Source organism: Delphinus delphis, chromosome 2 (genome assembly GCF_949987515.2).
Source record: "Delphinus delphis chromosome 2, mDelDel1.2, whole genome shotgun sequence".
Lineage (NCBI taxonomy): Eukaryota > Metazoa > Chordata > Mammalia > Artiodactyla > Delphinidae > Delphinus > Delphinus delphis.
Window position 1 is genome coordinate 118,719,118 of NC_082684.1, and position 14,863 is coordinate 118,733,980.

The following is a 14,863-nucleotide window of genomic DNA, read 5'->3' on the forward strand; positions in this document are numbered from 1 at the left end:
CAGTAGCCCAAACAGACTAATACAGTACTTTTCACAAATACTAAGATTGTGAAAGACAAAGATAGCCTAAGTAACTGCTCTAACTGTTGACTATAGTCAACATGACTTCATGGATTGGACCATGGCTGATTTTTTTTCTATAAAAGATATTATTGAGATAATTTGAGAAATATGGGTAATGTTTGTAGATTAGATAATAATATATATCAATATTAATTGCCTAATTTCAATCATTGTACTATGGTTATGTAGGAGAATATCCTTTATTCTTGGGAAATAGGCACTGACGTATTTAGGGGTAAAGGATCATACATTTGTAACTTACTCTCAGATATTCAGAAAAATAATGACAGAGAGAGAGAGTGAGAAATAAAGAAATAAAGTAAATGTTAACAACTGGTATATCTTGTAACTTTTCTGTAAGTCTGAAAGTATTTTAAAATAAAAAATTACCAAAGAATGGTATTTTAAGAAGCAAATTATGTCATATTAATACTTTCCTAAAAACATTAAGGCTTCCTAGAGCACTTAACTTAGACCCGCAAGGCAGGTAAGCTGCCTCTCCAACTACATTTCATGTCAGCCTGAGGCTTCCTATCATCACTTCAAACATAGTCATGCTCATGCCAAACTTATAAATTTTATGGCTGCTGTTCCCTCTCCCTAGAACTCCTTTTCCTCAGCTCCTCCATGTTGGCTCCTTCTCTTCTTTAGGTGTCAGCTAAGATGTCACCTCCTCAATGAGGCCCTCCCTTACCTAAGATAGGCCCACTCTGTTTCCTCCATAGCACTTAGCACAATCTCTACTTCACTGGTTTATTTACAATGTCCCCTCAGCTCCATGAGGGCAGGCAAGCTGTTTGTCCTGTTCACTGCTGAATCCAAGGATTCCTCATCTGAACGGCAGAACACAAAAAATGCTTTGATATCATTCTAGATGCATAGAAGAGAAGTTAATTCTTTATATACACCAAATGCAGATGGCCAACAGACACATGAAAAGATGCTCAACATCACTAATTATTAGAGAAATGAAAATCAAAAGTACAATGAGGTATCACCTCTCACCAGTCAGAATGGCCATCATCAAAAAACCTACAAACAATAAATGCTGGAGAAGGTGTGGAGAAAAGGGAACCCTCATACACTGTTGGTGGGAATGTAAATTGATACAGCCACTATGGAAAACAGTATGCAGGTTCCTTAAAAAACTAAAACTAAAACTACCATATGACCCAAAAATCCCACTACTGGGCATATACCCAGAGAAAACCATAATTCAAAAAAACTCATGCACCCCAATGTTCATAGCAGCACTATTTACAATAGCCAGGACATGGAAGCAACCTAAATGTCTATCAACAACCTAACTGTCTATCTTCTTTATCCAGCAAATGCATAAAGAAGATGTGGCACATATATACAATGGAATATTACTCAGCCATAAAAAAAATAAAATTGGGTCATTTGTAGATACATGGATGGACCTAGAGAGTGTCATACAGAGTGAAGTAAGTCAGAAAGAGAAAAGCAAATATCGTATAATAACACATATATGTGGAATCTAGAAAAATGGTATAGATGATCTTATTTGCAAAGCAGAAATAGAGGTAGAAACGTAGAGTACAAACGTATGGATACCAAGGGGGAAATGGATGGGGTGGGAGGAATTGGGAGACTGGGATTGACACATATACAGTATTGATACTATGTACAAAATAGACAACTGATGGGAACATACTGTATAGCACAGGGAACTCTACCTAATGCACTGTGGTAACCTAAATGGGAGGGAAGTCCAAAAGGGAGGGGATATCTGTACATGTATGGCTGATTCATTTTGTTGTGCAGTGGAGGCTAACAAAACATTGCAAAGCAGCCATACTCCAATACAAATTAATAATATATATATATACACACACACACACACACACACACACACCAAATGCCTTAGGGCATTAAGGCTTAGTTCTCTTGCAGACCTCTGGTTGAGAAAGGCTGCCAGCTGAGGCCGACATAGCACCCAGCCTGGCACATAGTAGGTACTAAATAAATATCTGCTGCATAATGAATAAGCACACCTTCAAAACTGAATTCACACCTTCTCTCCATAATCCTGGTCTTCTTCCTGTATTCATTACAATAACAAAGGGCTCTGACAAGCCTTGGGTCACCTAGGCTGGCTGAGCCCTAAGTCAGGAATTGCACACACCCCTCTCTGGCTCACTCTTGCCTCTCCAACCCCTATGTCCCCCCAAGTTACCAGGTTTCATTGATTCATATTTCCAAATTCTTATCAAAAGATCTCAGCATTTTGCAACTAGAGATTATCATACTAAGTGAAGTAAGTCAGAAAGAGAAAGACAAATACCATATGATATCACTTATGTGTGGATTCTAAAATATGACACAAATGAACCTATCTATGAAACAGAAACAGAATCACAGACATAGAGAACAGACAGGTGGTTGCCAAGGGGAAGGGGACTGCGGGAGGGATGGACTGGGAGTTTGGGATTAGCAGATGCAAACTAATATATATAGAATGTATATATATTTATATATAGAGAGAAAAATATATATATATAAAACAAGGTCCTACTGTATAACACAGAGAACTATAATCAAGATCCTATGATAAACCATAATGGAAAAGAATATTAAAAAAAGAATGTATATATATGAATAACTGAATCACTTTGCTGTATAGCAGAAATTAACACAACATTGTAAAAAAATACTTCAAATAATAAAAAAAAAAGATCTCAGCATTTCTACTGACTCTGCCATATTTCAGGCCCTTGCCAGGATTATTGCAAATATCCTGCAAACTAGTCCTCCTCCTCCAGTTTACCTCCCTTCTCTTCCTCCACCACCCAGTTATCTGAGGTCTGAGGGATCATTCCAGACACTCAGACTTGCTCATGACCCTCTTCTGCTTATAATCCTATGACAGTCTCCAGCACTCTGAGAAGAAAATCTAAACTTTTCCTGGGTGTTGAACACCTTCTGGTCCCAGCTCCTGTTCAAAATCCAACCTCATTTGCTGCCCTGTGTAACTAAAGTCTCCATCCCAGATAGTTCCATATAGTTCCCCAAGCAGCCTGTGCACCCTCAGACCCACAACTCTTGCCCTTCTGCCACCTCTGCCCAGAACGCTATTGTCCTCTCTCCTACCTGGGGCCAGCTCCTAAGTACTGTTATCAGTGCAGTCCAAATAACTCCCATCCCAAGAAGCATGCCTCAAGTGCTGTCCCTCCTCCAACTCCAGCCCATCCCTCCTCCCCTCACTCCCCATGCTTTGCATCTATACCACCTAAGCTTGTGTTTGTCACAGAACTTAGGCTGATTACCATTATCCATCTATCTCCCCAACCAGACCATGAATCCCTCTGAGGCAGAGGCTGTAGCTTTCCCATCTGTGCCTCCAGCACTTGCACAGCACCTGGCACACATTAGGTATACAGTAAATTTTTGTGAATAAATGGACAAATAGGGTCTGACACATAAGAGGTGGTAGCGAAATACATATTGAATGAATGAGTAAATGAATAAAACTTTGAAGAGAGATGGGAAAGAAGTATACAGAAAACAAGATTAGGAACCTAAGAAATATAAGCTCCATGAGAGCAGAAACTTCATCTGCTTTGTCCTGTATTCCAGTGCCTAGACCTGGCACACAGGAGGAGCTCAATAAATATTTACTGATTGATGGAAAATGACTGTAGTAGGTCAAATCACAACCAGTCAGTCTAGTGTACACTTGTCAGAGGTCAGGGAAAACTTGTTTGTTCATTTGTGCACTCATTCAGCAAACATAATGTTGACTGTGCCAAGTGCTGGGCTTGGAGTCCTGAGGTACTACACCCACTCACACTATGAAAAAGGCACTGTCATATTTTCTCTTGTACCAAACTCCTGAGAGTAGGAATGCAACCTAAAGTATCCTACTTCTCAATTATCAGAGTACAGGTATAAAAAGAAAGCCTCCTTACCTCATGACTGCTAGAATAGGACTTTGCTTTCTCTTCACAGAGGTGGAGTTTCTCTCGAGGAGGCTGAAACAGTGCTGTCTGAGGCAGCTTGTTTTGGAGCATTTTTCTAGGTGTTATGCTGACGGCAGCAACAATTTCTTCCAGGTGGTTGGATATGTGAGTTTCCTGTGATTCTTGCATATTTTTATATACATTATCCTCTAATTTTAAAATAAGGAAACGAAGGTGTTAATGGTAATTTCCATAGCTACTTTTAGAAATACACATTTTTTTCTAGAAATTGAGACTAGAATCTAAGAAAATTTCAACACTATACTCATGACTTCTTTGAAATAAGTAGCATTCTATCCAAAAAGATCCTAGTGGCTAGTACTAACTTCTTTCAGACTGATTTCAAGTTTTAACTAGACCAAACATTCTTTGTTCTCACTCTATATTACATGTATATATATGTATATGTGTATACACACATACTGATATATTTTATATATATACGTATCTATATGTTATATATGGTATATATGTATATGTATATATATCAGTAGGAATCAGCTGAGCCCAAACAGTTCTCAAAGAGCTCAGATTAGATCTGTTGAATCCCAAGTGACCTTGAAAACAGGAAAAAATGACATGCTAAACTTTCATTTCCAGCCAAGATGGAGTAATAGGGATGAGATTTATCCTCTTGCCCGAAGTCACCAGCCAGTTAACAAACAACAACAACAATAAAAAACAACCTATAGGCAAAAAAGGTATGAAACAATGGTTTTCAAGAGACAGGACAACAGACTTGAGAAATGGAAAAAAGAAACAAAGTGAGACCCATGATTGCCCCAGGTTATTGCTTTGAAAAAGTTTCTAGAACATGCAGGGTAACCCAGAATTACCCTGTGGGCTATCTGAGTTGAGGAAATAGAGTAGAGCATCTGGGGAGACCAAGGTGGCTGGAGTTCACAGGACAGATTACTAGAGAGGATAGAGTTGCACAGAGAGGACCCCAGAGATTAGCACCCCTCAAGTATGGGGAGAGAATACTGACCAGCATGTGTGTAAGAAAACTACTTGAGTCTGGAGGAAGACTCCTCTAATAAGATTGAAAGGAAGTGTCTGGTGCTCACCAAGGCTGGTGCCTGTTCCCACTGACTAGACTGGAAAAACTCATAATTCGTGAGGTACACGGTAAAATATTCAGAAGGGTTTTGTCCCAGTAATGGGGATTAGCCCTAGAGTGAACCCTGCTTAGATCCACTTAACAAACCATGAAAGTAAGACCTAAAAGGATAAAACTGTTTCCAAGTAACTTAACTGTATCAGAGGGCAAAACTCAAGGATGTTCATAGGAATGCAAAAATAGCCAGCATTAAACAAGGTAAAATTCATATAATCTGACGTCCAAAGAAAGATCACCAGGCATGCAAATAGGCAAGAAAACATGGCCCATAATGAGAAGAATAATCAGTAAAAACTGACCCAGATATTAAGTTAGCAGAGAAGAAAATTAAAGGTTATTATAATTGTATTCCATATGTTTAAAAAGTTAACTAGAGACACGGAATATAAAAAGACCCAAAATGAACTTCTAGGTAAGAAAATTATACGTGAGATGAAAAATACACTAGATCAGATTAATGGGAGATTAGATATTACAGATGAAAAGATGCATGAACTTGCAGACATAGCAATAGAAACAATCTTTTAAAAAATCAGTGAGCTGTGAAACAACTTCAAATTGCCTTATATATAATTTGAGTCCCTAAAGGAAAGCAGATTGTAGTGGGGACAAAAAAAAAGTGTTTGAAGAAATAATGGCCAAAATTTTTCCAAATTTGAGGAAAAATAAAAACCCAGAGATTCAAGAAGCTAAATGAAAACTAAACACAAGAAGCATAAAGGAAATTACACCAAGATACATCATAACCAAATTGCTCAAAACCATGATAAAGAGAAAATATTAAAAGTAGTCAGAAAAAAGGACATATTAGTATTAAAAAAAAAAGATGACGACAGCAGGTTTCTGGGAGGAAATAAAGCATATGAGAAGACAGTGAAGAACCATATTTAAAGTATGGACAGAAAAAAAATTGTCAAGCTGAAATTCCGTACCAGTGAAAATATCTTTCAAGATCAAAATCCAAAAGAAATCATCACCAGCGGGACTTCCCTGGTGGCGCAGTGGTTAAGAATCCTCCTGCCAATGCAGGGGACACAGGTTCAAGCCCTGGTCCAGGAAGATCCCACATGCTGCAGAGCAACTAAGCCCATGCGCCACAACTACTGAGCCTGTGCTCTAGAGCCCACGAGCCACAACTACTGAGCCTGCATGTCACAACTACTGAAGCCTGTGCGCTGAGAGCCTGTGCTCCACACCAAGAGAAGCCACTGCAATGAGAAGCCCACACACTGCAATGAAGTGTAGCCCCCACTAGCCGCAACTAGAGAAAGCCCGCCCACAGCAACAAAGACCCAATGCAGCCTAAATAAATTAATTAATTAATTAAAAAAAAATCATCACCAGCAGATTTGCACCCCAATGTTCCCAAGAAATATTAAGTGAAGTCTTTCAAAAGGAAGAAAAATGATAATAAATGGAAATATAGATCTACACAAAGGAAGTAAGAACAATGAAAAAGATACTTACATGGGCAAATATGTAAGACATATTTTCATATTATTTCATATATTTTCATATTTCATATATTTTCATATTATTTAAATCTCTTTAAAAGATAATCAGGCAGAGGAGTAAGACATGGAGATCACCTTCCTCCCCACAAATACACCAGAAATACATCTACATGTGGAACAACTCTTAGAGAACACCTACTGAATGCTGACAGAAGACCCCAGACTTCCCAAAAGGCAAGAAAATCCCCATGTACCTGGGTAAGGCAAAAGAAAAAAGAGAAAACAGAGACAAAAGAATAGGGATGGGATCTGCACCTCTGGGAGGGAGCTGTGAAGGAAGAAGAGTTTCCACACACTAGGAAGCCCCTTCACTGGTAGAGATGGGGGGTGGGGGGGGGACGCTTTGGAGCCATGGAGGAGAGCACAGAAACAGGGTTGCCCAGGGCAAAGCGGAGAGATTCCCGCCCAGAGGATTGGTGTGGACCAGCACTCACCAGCCTGAGAGGCTTGTCTGCTCACCCGCCAGGGCTGGTGGAGGCTTGGAGCTGAGGCTCTGGCTTTGGAGTTCAGATCCCAGGGAGAGGACTGGGGTTGGCTGCATGAACACAGCCTGAAGGGGTCTAGTGTGCCACAGCTAGCCGGGAGGGAGTCCAGGAAAAAGTCTGGACCTGCCTAAGAGGCAAGAGACCATTGTTTCGGGGTGTGCAAGGAGAAGGGATTCAGAGCACCACCTAAATAAACTCCAGAGATGGGTGCAAGCTGCGGCTATCAGTGTGGACATCAGAGACTGGCATGAGAGGCTAAGGCTGTTGCTGCAGTCACCAAGAAGCCTGTGTGCAAGCACAGGTCACTAACCACACCTCCCCTCCCCAGAGCCTGTGCAGCCCGCCACTGCCAGGGTCCCGTGATCCAGGGACAACTTCCCTGGGAGAACACACAGCATGCCTCAGGCTGTTGCAAAGTCACGCCGGTCTCTGCCATCACAGGCTCGCCCGCATTCCGTAAACCTCCCTTCCCCAGGCCTAGTGAGCCGGAGTTCCCTAACCAGCTGCTCCTTTAACCCCATCCTGTCTGGGGGAAGAAGAGACGCCCTCAGGCGACCTACACGCAGAGGTGGGGCCAAATCCAAAGATGAACCCCAGGAGCTGTGTGAACAAAGAAGAGAAAGGGAAATTTCTCCCAGCAGCCTCAGGAGCAGTGGAGTAAATCTCCACAATCAACTTGATGTATGCTGCATCTGGGAATACCTGAATAGACAATGAATCATCCCAAACTTGAGGCAGTGGACTTTGGGAGCAACTGTAGACTTGGGGTTTGCTTTCTGCATCTAATTTGTTTCTGGTTTTATGTTTATCGTAGTTTAGTATTTAGAGTTTATTATCATTAGATTTGTTTATTGATTTGATTGCTCTCTTTCTTCTATATATATATTTTTTTTCATTTTTCTCTTTTTGTGAGTGTGTATGTGTATGCTTCTCTGTGTGATTTTGTCTGTATAGCTTTGCTTTTACCATTTGTCCTACAGTTCTGTCTGTCTGGTTCTTTTTTGTTTGTTTTGTTTTTTTAGTATAGTTTTTAGTGCTTGTTATCATTGGTGGATTTGCTTTTTGGTTTGGTTGCTCTCTTCTTTCTTCCTTTTTTAAAATTTTTAATAATTAAAAAATTTTTTATTTTAATAACTTTCTTTCCTTTCTTCCTCCCTCCCTCACACTCTGTCTGTCTCTCTCTCTCTCTTTCTTTCTTTCCTTTTCCCTCTCTTTTCTTCTGAGACTTGTGGCTGACAGGGTCTTGGTGCTCCAGCGGGGTGTCAGGCCTGAGCCTCTAACCTGGGAGAGCTGAGTTCAGGACACTGGTCCACCAGAGACCTCCCAGCTCCACGTAATATCAAATGGCAAAAGCTCTCTCAGGGATCTCCATCTCAACGCTAAGACCCAGCTCCACTCAACGACCAGCAAGCAACAGTGCTGGACACCCTATGCCAAACAACTAGCAAGATAGGAACACAATCCCACCCATTAGCAGAGAGGCTGCCTAAAATCATAATAAGGCCACAGACACCCCAAAACACACCACCAGACGTGGTTCTAACCACCAGAAAGACAAGATCCAGCCTCATCCACCAGAACACAGGCACCAGTCCCCTCCACCAGGAAGCCTACACAACCCACTGAACAAAACTTAGCACTGGGGGCAGACACCAAAAACAATGGGAATTATGAACCTGCAGCCTTTGAGAAGGAGACCCCAAACACAGTAATTTAAGCAAAATGAGAAGACAGAGAAACACACAGCAGATGAAGGAGCAGTGTAAAAACTCACCAGACCAAACAAGTGAAGAGTAAATACGCAGTCTACCTGAAAAAGAATAGAGAGCAAAGATGATCCAAAATCTTGGAAACAAAATGAAGAAAATACAAGAAATGTTTAACAAGGACCTAGAATAACTAAAGAGCAAACAAACAATGATGAACAACACAATAAAAGAAATTAAATGTGCTCTAGAAGGAACCAATAGCAGGATAACTGAGGCAGAAGAACGGATAAGTGACCTGGAAGATAAAATAGTGGAAATAACTAGCACAGAGCAGAAAAAAGAAAAACGACTGAAAAGAACAGGACAGTCTCAGAGACCTCTGGGACATTAAATGCACCAACATTCGAATTATAGGGGTCCCAGAAGAAGAAGAGAAAAAGAAAAGGACTGAGAAAATATTTGAAGAGATTATAGTTGAAAACTTCCTTAATATGGAAAAGGAAATAGTCAATTACGTCCAGGAAGCACAGAGTCCCATACAGGATAAATCCAAGGAGAAACACGCCAAGACACATATTAATCAAACTATCAAAAATTAAATACAAAGAAAAAATATTTAAAGCAGCAAGGGAAAAACAACAAATAACATACAAGAATCACCATAAGGTTAAGAGCTGATCTTTCAGCAAAAACTCTACAAGCCAGAAGGGAGTGGCAGGACATATTTAAAGTGATGAAAGGGAAAAACCTACAACCAAGATTACTCTACCCAGCAAGGGTCTCATTCAGGTTTGATGGAGAAATTAAAACCTTTACAGACAAGCAAAAGCTAAGAGAATTCAGCACTACCAGACCAGCTTTACAACAAATGCTAAAGGAACTTCTCTAGGCAGGAAACACAAGAGAAGGAAAAGACCTACAATAACAAACCCAAAACAATTAAGAAAATGGTTATAGGAACATACACATTGATAACTACCTTAAATGTAAATGGATTAAATGCTCCAACCAAGATTGGCTGAATGGAGACAAAAACAAGACCCATATATATGCTGTCTGCAAGAGACCCAAATCAGGCCAAGGGACACATACAGACTGAAAGTGAGGGGATGGAAAAACATATTCCATGCAAATGAAAATCAAAAGAAAGCTGGAGTAGCAATTCTCATATCAGACAAAATAGACTTTAAAATAAAGACTATTACAAGAGACAAAGAAGGACACTACATAATGATCAAGGGATCAATCCAAGAAGAAGATATAACAATTGTAAATATTTATTCACCCAACATAGGAGCACCTCAATACATAAGGCAAATGCTAACAGCCATAAAAGGGGAAATTGACAGTAACACAATCATAGTAGGGGACTTTAACACTCCACTTTCACCAATGGACAGATCATCCAAAATGAAAATAAATAAGGAAACACAAGCTTTAAATGATACATTAAACAAGATGGACTTAATTGATATTTATAGGACATTCCATCCAAAAACAACAGAACACACTTTTTTCTCAAGTGCTCATGGAACATTCTCCAGGATAGATCATATCATGGGTCACAAATCAAGCCTTGGTAAATTTAAGAAGATTGAAAATGTATCAAGTATCTTTTCCAACCACAATGCTCTGAGACTAGATATAAATTACAGGAAAAAATATGTTAAAAATACAAACACATAGAGGCTAAACAATACACTACTAAAAAACCAAGAAATCACTGAAGAAATCAAAGAGGAAATAAAAAAATACCTAGAAGCAAATGACAATGAAAACACGATGAACCAAAACCTATGGGATGCAGCAAAAGCAGTTCTAAGAGGGAAGTTTATAGCAATACAATCCTACCTCAAGAAACAAGAAATATCTCAAATGAACAACCGAACCTTACACCTAAAGCAATTAGAGAAAGAAGAACAAAAAACCCCCAAAATTAGCAGAAGGAAAGAAATCATAAATATCAGAACAGAAATAAATTTAAAAAGAAATGAAGGAAATGATAGCAAAGATCAATAAAACTAAACGCTGGTTCTTTGAGAAGATAAACAAAATTGATAAACCATTAGCCAGACTCATCAAGAATAAAAGGGAGGAGACTCAAATCAATAGAATTAGAAACGAAAAACAAGAAGTAATAACTGACACTGCAGAAATACAAAGGATCATGAGAGATTACTACAAGCAACTATATGCCAATAAAATGACAACCACGAATGGACAAATTCTTAGAAAAGCACAACCTTCCAAGACTGAACCCAGAAGAAATAGAAAATATACACAGACCAAACACAAGCACTGATATTGAGACTGGGATTAAAAATCTTCCAACAAACAAAAGCCAAGGACCAGATGGCTTCACAGGTAAATTCTATCAAATTCTATTTAGAGGAAAGCTAACACCCATACTTCTCAAGCTCTTCCAAAATATAGCAGAGGGCGGAACACTCCCAAACTCATTCTGTGAGGCCACCATCACCCTGATACCAAAACCAGAAAAAAAGTCACAAAGAAAGAAAACTACAGGCCAGTATCACTGATGAACATAGATGCAAAAATCCTCAACAAAATACTAGCAAACAGAATCCAACAGCACATTAAAAGGGTCATACACCATGATCAAGTGGGGTTTATCCCAGCAATGCAAAGATTCTTCAATATACGCAAATCAATCAATGTGATGAACCATATTAACAAATTGAAGGAGAAAAACCATATGATCATCTCAATAGATGCAGAAAAAGCTTTTGACAAAATTCAACACCCATTTATGATAAAAACCCTCTAGAAAGTAGGCATAGTGGGAAATTTCCTCAACATAATAAAGGCCATATATGAGAAACCCGAAGCCAACATCGTTCTCAATGGTGAAAAACTGAAACCATTTCCACTAAGATCAGGAACAAGACAAGGTTGTCCACTCTCATTACGATTATTCAACATAGTTTTGGAATTTTTAGCCACAGCAATCAGAGAAGAAAAAGAAATAAAAGGAATCCAAATCGGAAAAGAAGAAGTAAAGCTGTCACTGTTTGCAGATGACATGATACTGTACATAGAGTATCCTAAAGATGCTACCAGAAAACTACTAGAGGTAATCAATGAATTTGGTAAAGTAGCAGGATACAAAATTAATGCACAGAAACCTCTTGCATTCTTACACACTAATGGTGAAAAACCTGAAAGAGAAATTAAGGAAAATCTCCCATTTAATGTTGCAACAAAAAGAATAAAATACCTAGGAATAAACCTACCTAAGGAGACAAAAGACCTGTATGCAGAAAACTATAAGACACTGATGAAAGAAATTAAAGATGTTACAAACACATGGAGACATATACCGTGTTCTTGGATGGGAAGAATCAGCATTGTGAAAATGACTATACTACCCAAAGCAATCTACAGATTCAATGCAATCCCTATCAAACTACCAATGGCATTTTCCACACAACTAGAACAAAAAATTTCACAATTTGTATGGAAACACAAAAGACCTTGAATAGCCAAAGCAATCTTGAGAAAGAAAAATGGAGCTGGAGGAATCATGCTCCTGGACTTCAGACTATACTGTAAAGCTACAGTAATCAAGACAGTATGGTATTGGCACAAAAACCGAAATATATATCAGTGGAAAAGGATAGAAAGTCCAGAGATAAACCCACACAAATATGGTCACCTTTTTTGATAAGGAGGGAAGAATATACCATGGAGAAAAGAGAGAGACTCTTCAATAAGTGGTGCTGGAAAAACTGGACAGCTATGTGCAAAAGAATGATATTAGAACGATTCCTAACACCACACACAAAAATAAAGTCAAAATTGGTTAAAGACCTAAATGTAAGGCCAGACACTATAAAACCCTTAGAGGAAAACTTAGGCAGAATACTCTATGACATAAATCACAGCAAGATCCTGTTTGACCCACCTCCTAGAGAAATGGAAATAAGAACAAAAATAAACAAATGGGACCTAATGAAACTTAAAAGCTTTGCACAGCAAAGGAAACCATAAACAAGATGAAAAGACAACCCTCAGAATCAGAGAAAATATTTGCAAATGAAGCAACTGACAAAAAATTAATCTCAAAAATTTACATGCAGCTCATGCAGCTCAATATAAAAAAATTAAGCAACCCAATCTAAAAATGGGCAGAAGACCTAAATAGATATTTCTCCAAAGAAGATATACAGATTGCCAACAAACACATGAAAGGATGCTCAACATCACTAATCATTAGAGAAATGAAAATCAAAAGTACAATGAGGTATCATCTCACACCAGTCAGAATGGCCATCATCAAAAATATCTACAAACAATAAATGCTGGAGAGGGTGTGGAGAAAAGGGAACCCTCTTGCACTGTTGGTGGGAATGTAAATTGATACAGTCACTATGGAGAACAGTATGGAAGTTCCTCAAAAAACTAAAAGTAGAACTACCATATGACCCAGCAAACCCACTACTGGGCATATACCCTCCGAAAACTATAATTCAAAGAGAGTCATGTACCACAATGTTCATTGCAGCTCTATTTACAATAGCCAGGACATGGAAGCAACCTAAGTGTCCATCCACAGATGAATGGATAAAGAACATGTGGTACATATATACAATGGAATATTACTCAGCCATAAAAAGAAACAAAATTGAGTTATTTGTAGTGAGGTGGATGGACCTAGAGTCTGTCATACAGAGTGAAGTAAGTCAGAAAGAGAAAGACAAATACCGTATGCTAACACATATATATGGAATCTTAAAAAAATAAGTGGTTCTGAAGTACCTAGGGGGCAGGACAGGAATAAAGACACAGATGTAGAGAATGGATTTGAGGACATGGAGAGTGTGAAGGGTAATCTGGGACCAAGTGATAAAGTGGCATGGACATATATACACTACCAAATATAAAATAGATAGCTAGTGGGAAACAGCTGCATAGCACAGGGATATCAGCTCAATGTTTTGTGACCACCTAGAGGGGTAGGATAGGGAGTGTGAGAGGGAGACGCAAGAGGGAGGAGATATGGGGATATATTTATATGTATAGCTGATTCACTTTGTTATAAAGCAGAAACTAACACACCATTGTAAAGCAATTATACTCCAATAAAGATGTTAATGAAAAAATAAAATAAAAAGATAATCAACTATTTAAACCAAAAAAATGTACTGTGGGGCTTATAACATATATATGTATATATGTGTGTGTGTGTATATATATATATATATATATATATATATATGAAATGTATGACCAAAGTTGTATAAAGACTAAGAGGGGCGGATGGAACTGTGAAGTTCTTATACTGTATGTGTAATGGTATAATATTACTTGAAGGTAGACTGAGATAAGTTAAAAATGTATAGTATAAACCCTACAGCAAGTATTAAAATAAAAAGAGTTACAGGTAGCAAGCCAACAAAGGAGATAAAAATATAGTCATAAAAATAATCCAATAGAAAAAAGAGGGAAAAGGGAACAAAGAACAGCTGGGACAAATAGCCAATAAATAGCAAGGTGATAGACTTAAATCTAACTATAACAATAACAACATTAAATGTAAATGATCTAAACAACCCAGTTAAGAGAAAGACATTGACAGATTGGATAAAAATGCAAAACCCAACAATATGTTGCCTATAAGAAATTCAAAGACACTAAGATTAGAAGTAAAAGAATGGAAAATAATATTCTAAAATTAGTCAGAAACAAATTTGGAGTATCTATATTAATATCAAAGTAGATTTTACAGCAAAGAATATTACCATAAGGAAGGTCATTTCATTATGATAAAGGGTCAATTATTCAAGAGGACATAACCATCCCAAGTGTTAATATACCTAATAACAGTTTCAATATATAAGACCCCAAACTGATGAAACTGCAAGGAGAATGATCAAATCCTCAATTATAGTCAGAGATTTAAATACCTTGTTGTCAATAATTGGTACACCAAGTAGGCAGAAAATCAGTAAAGGATACTGAAGACTTG

General features: G+C 38.3%; 1 protein-coding gene across 2 annotated transcripts in view; it reads right to left on the bottom strand.

Annotated features, from left to right (window-relative positions):
• TTC23 (tetratricopeptide repeat domain 23) overlaps positions 1-14,863 on the bottom strand; it is a 109,875-nt gene that overhangs the window by 73,722 nt on the left and 21,290 nt on the right. For both annotated transcript variants that reach the window (XM_060003649.1, XM_060003648.1), the window contains exon 2: positions 3,996-4,195. In XM_060003649.1, coding sequence (XP_059859632.1) covers positions 3,996-4,175 — 180 coding nt within the window. In that variant the 5' untranslated portion in view covers positions 4,176-4,195. The remainder of the gene's footprint in view (positions 1-3,995; positions 4,196-14,863) is intronic.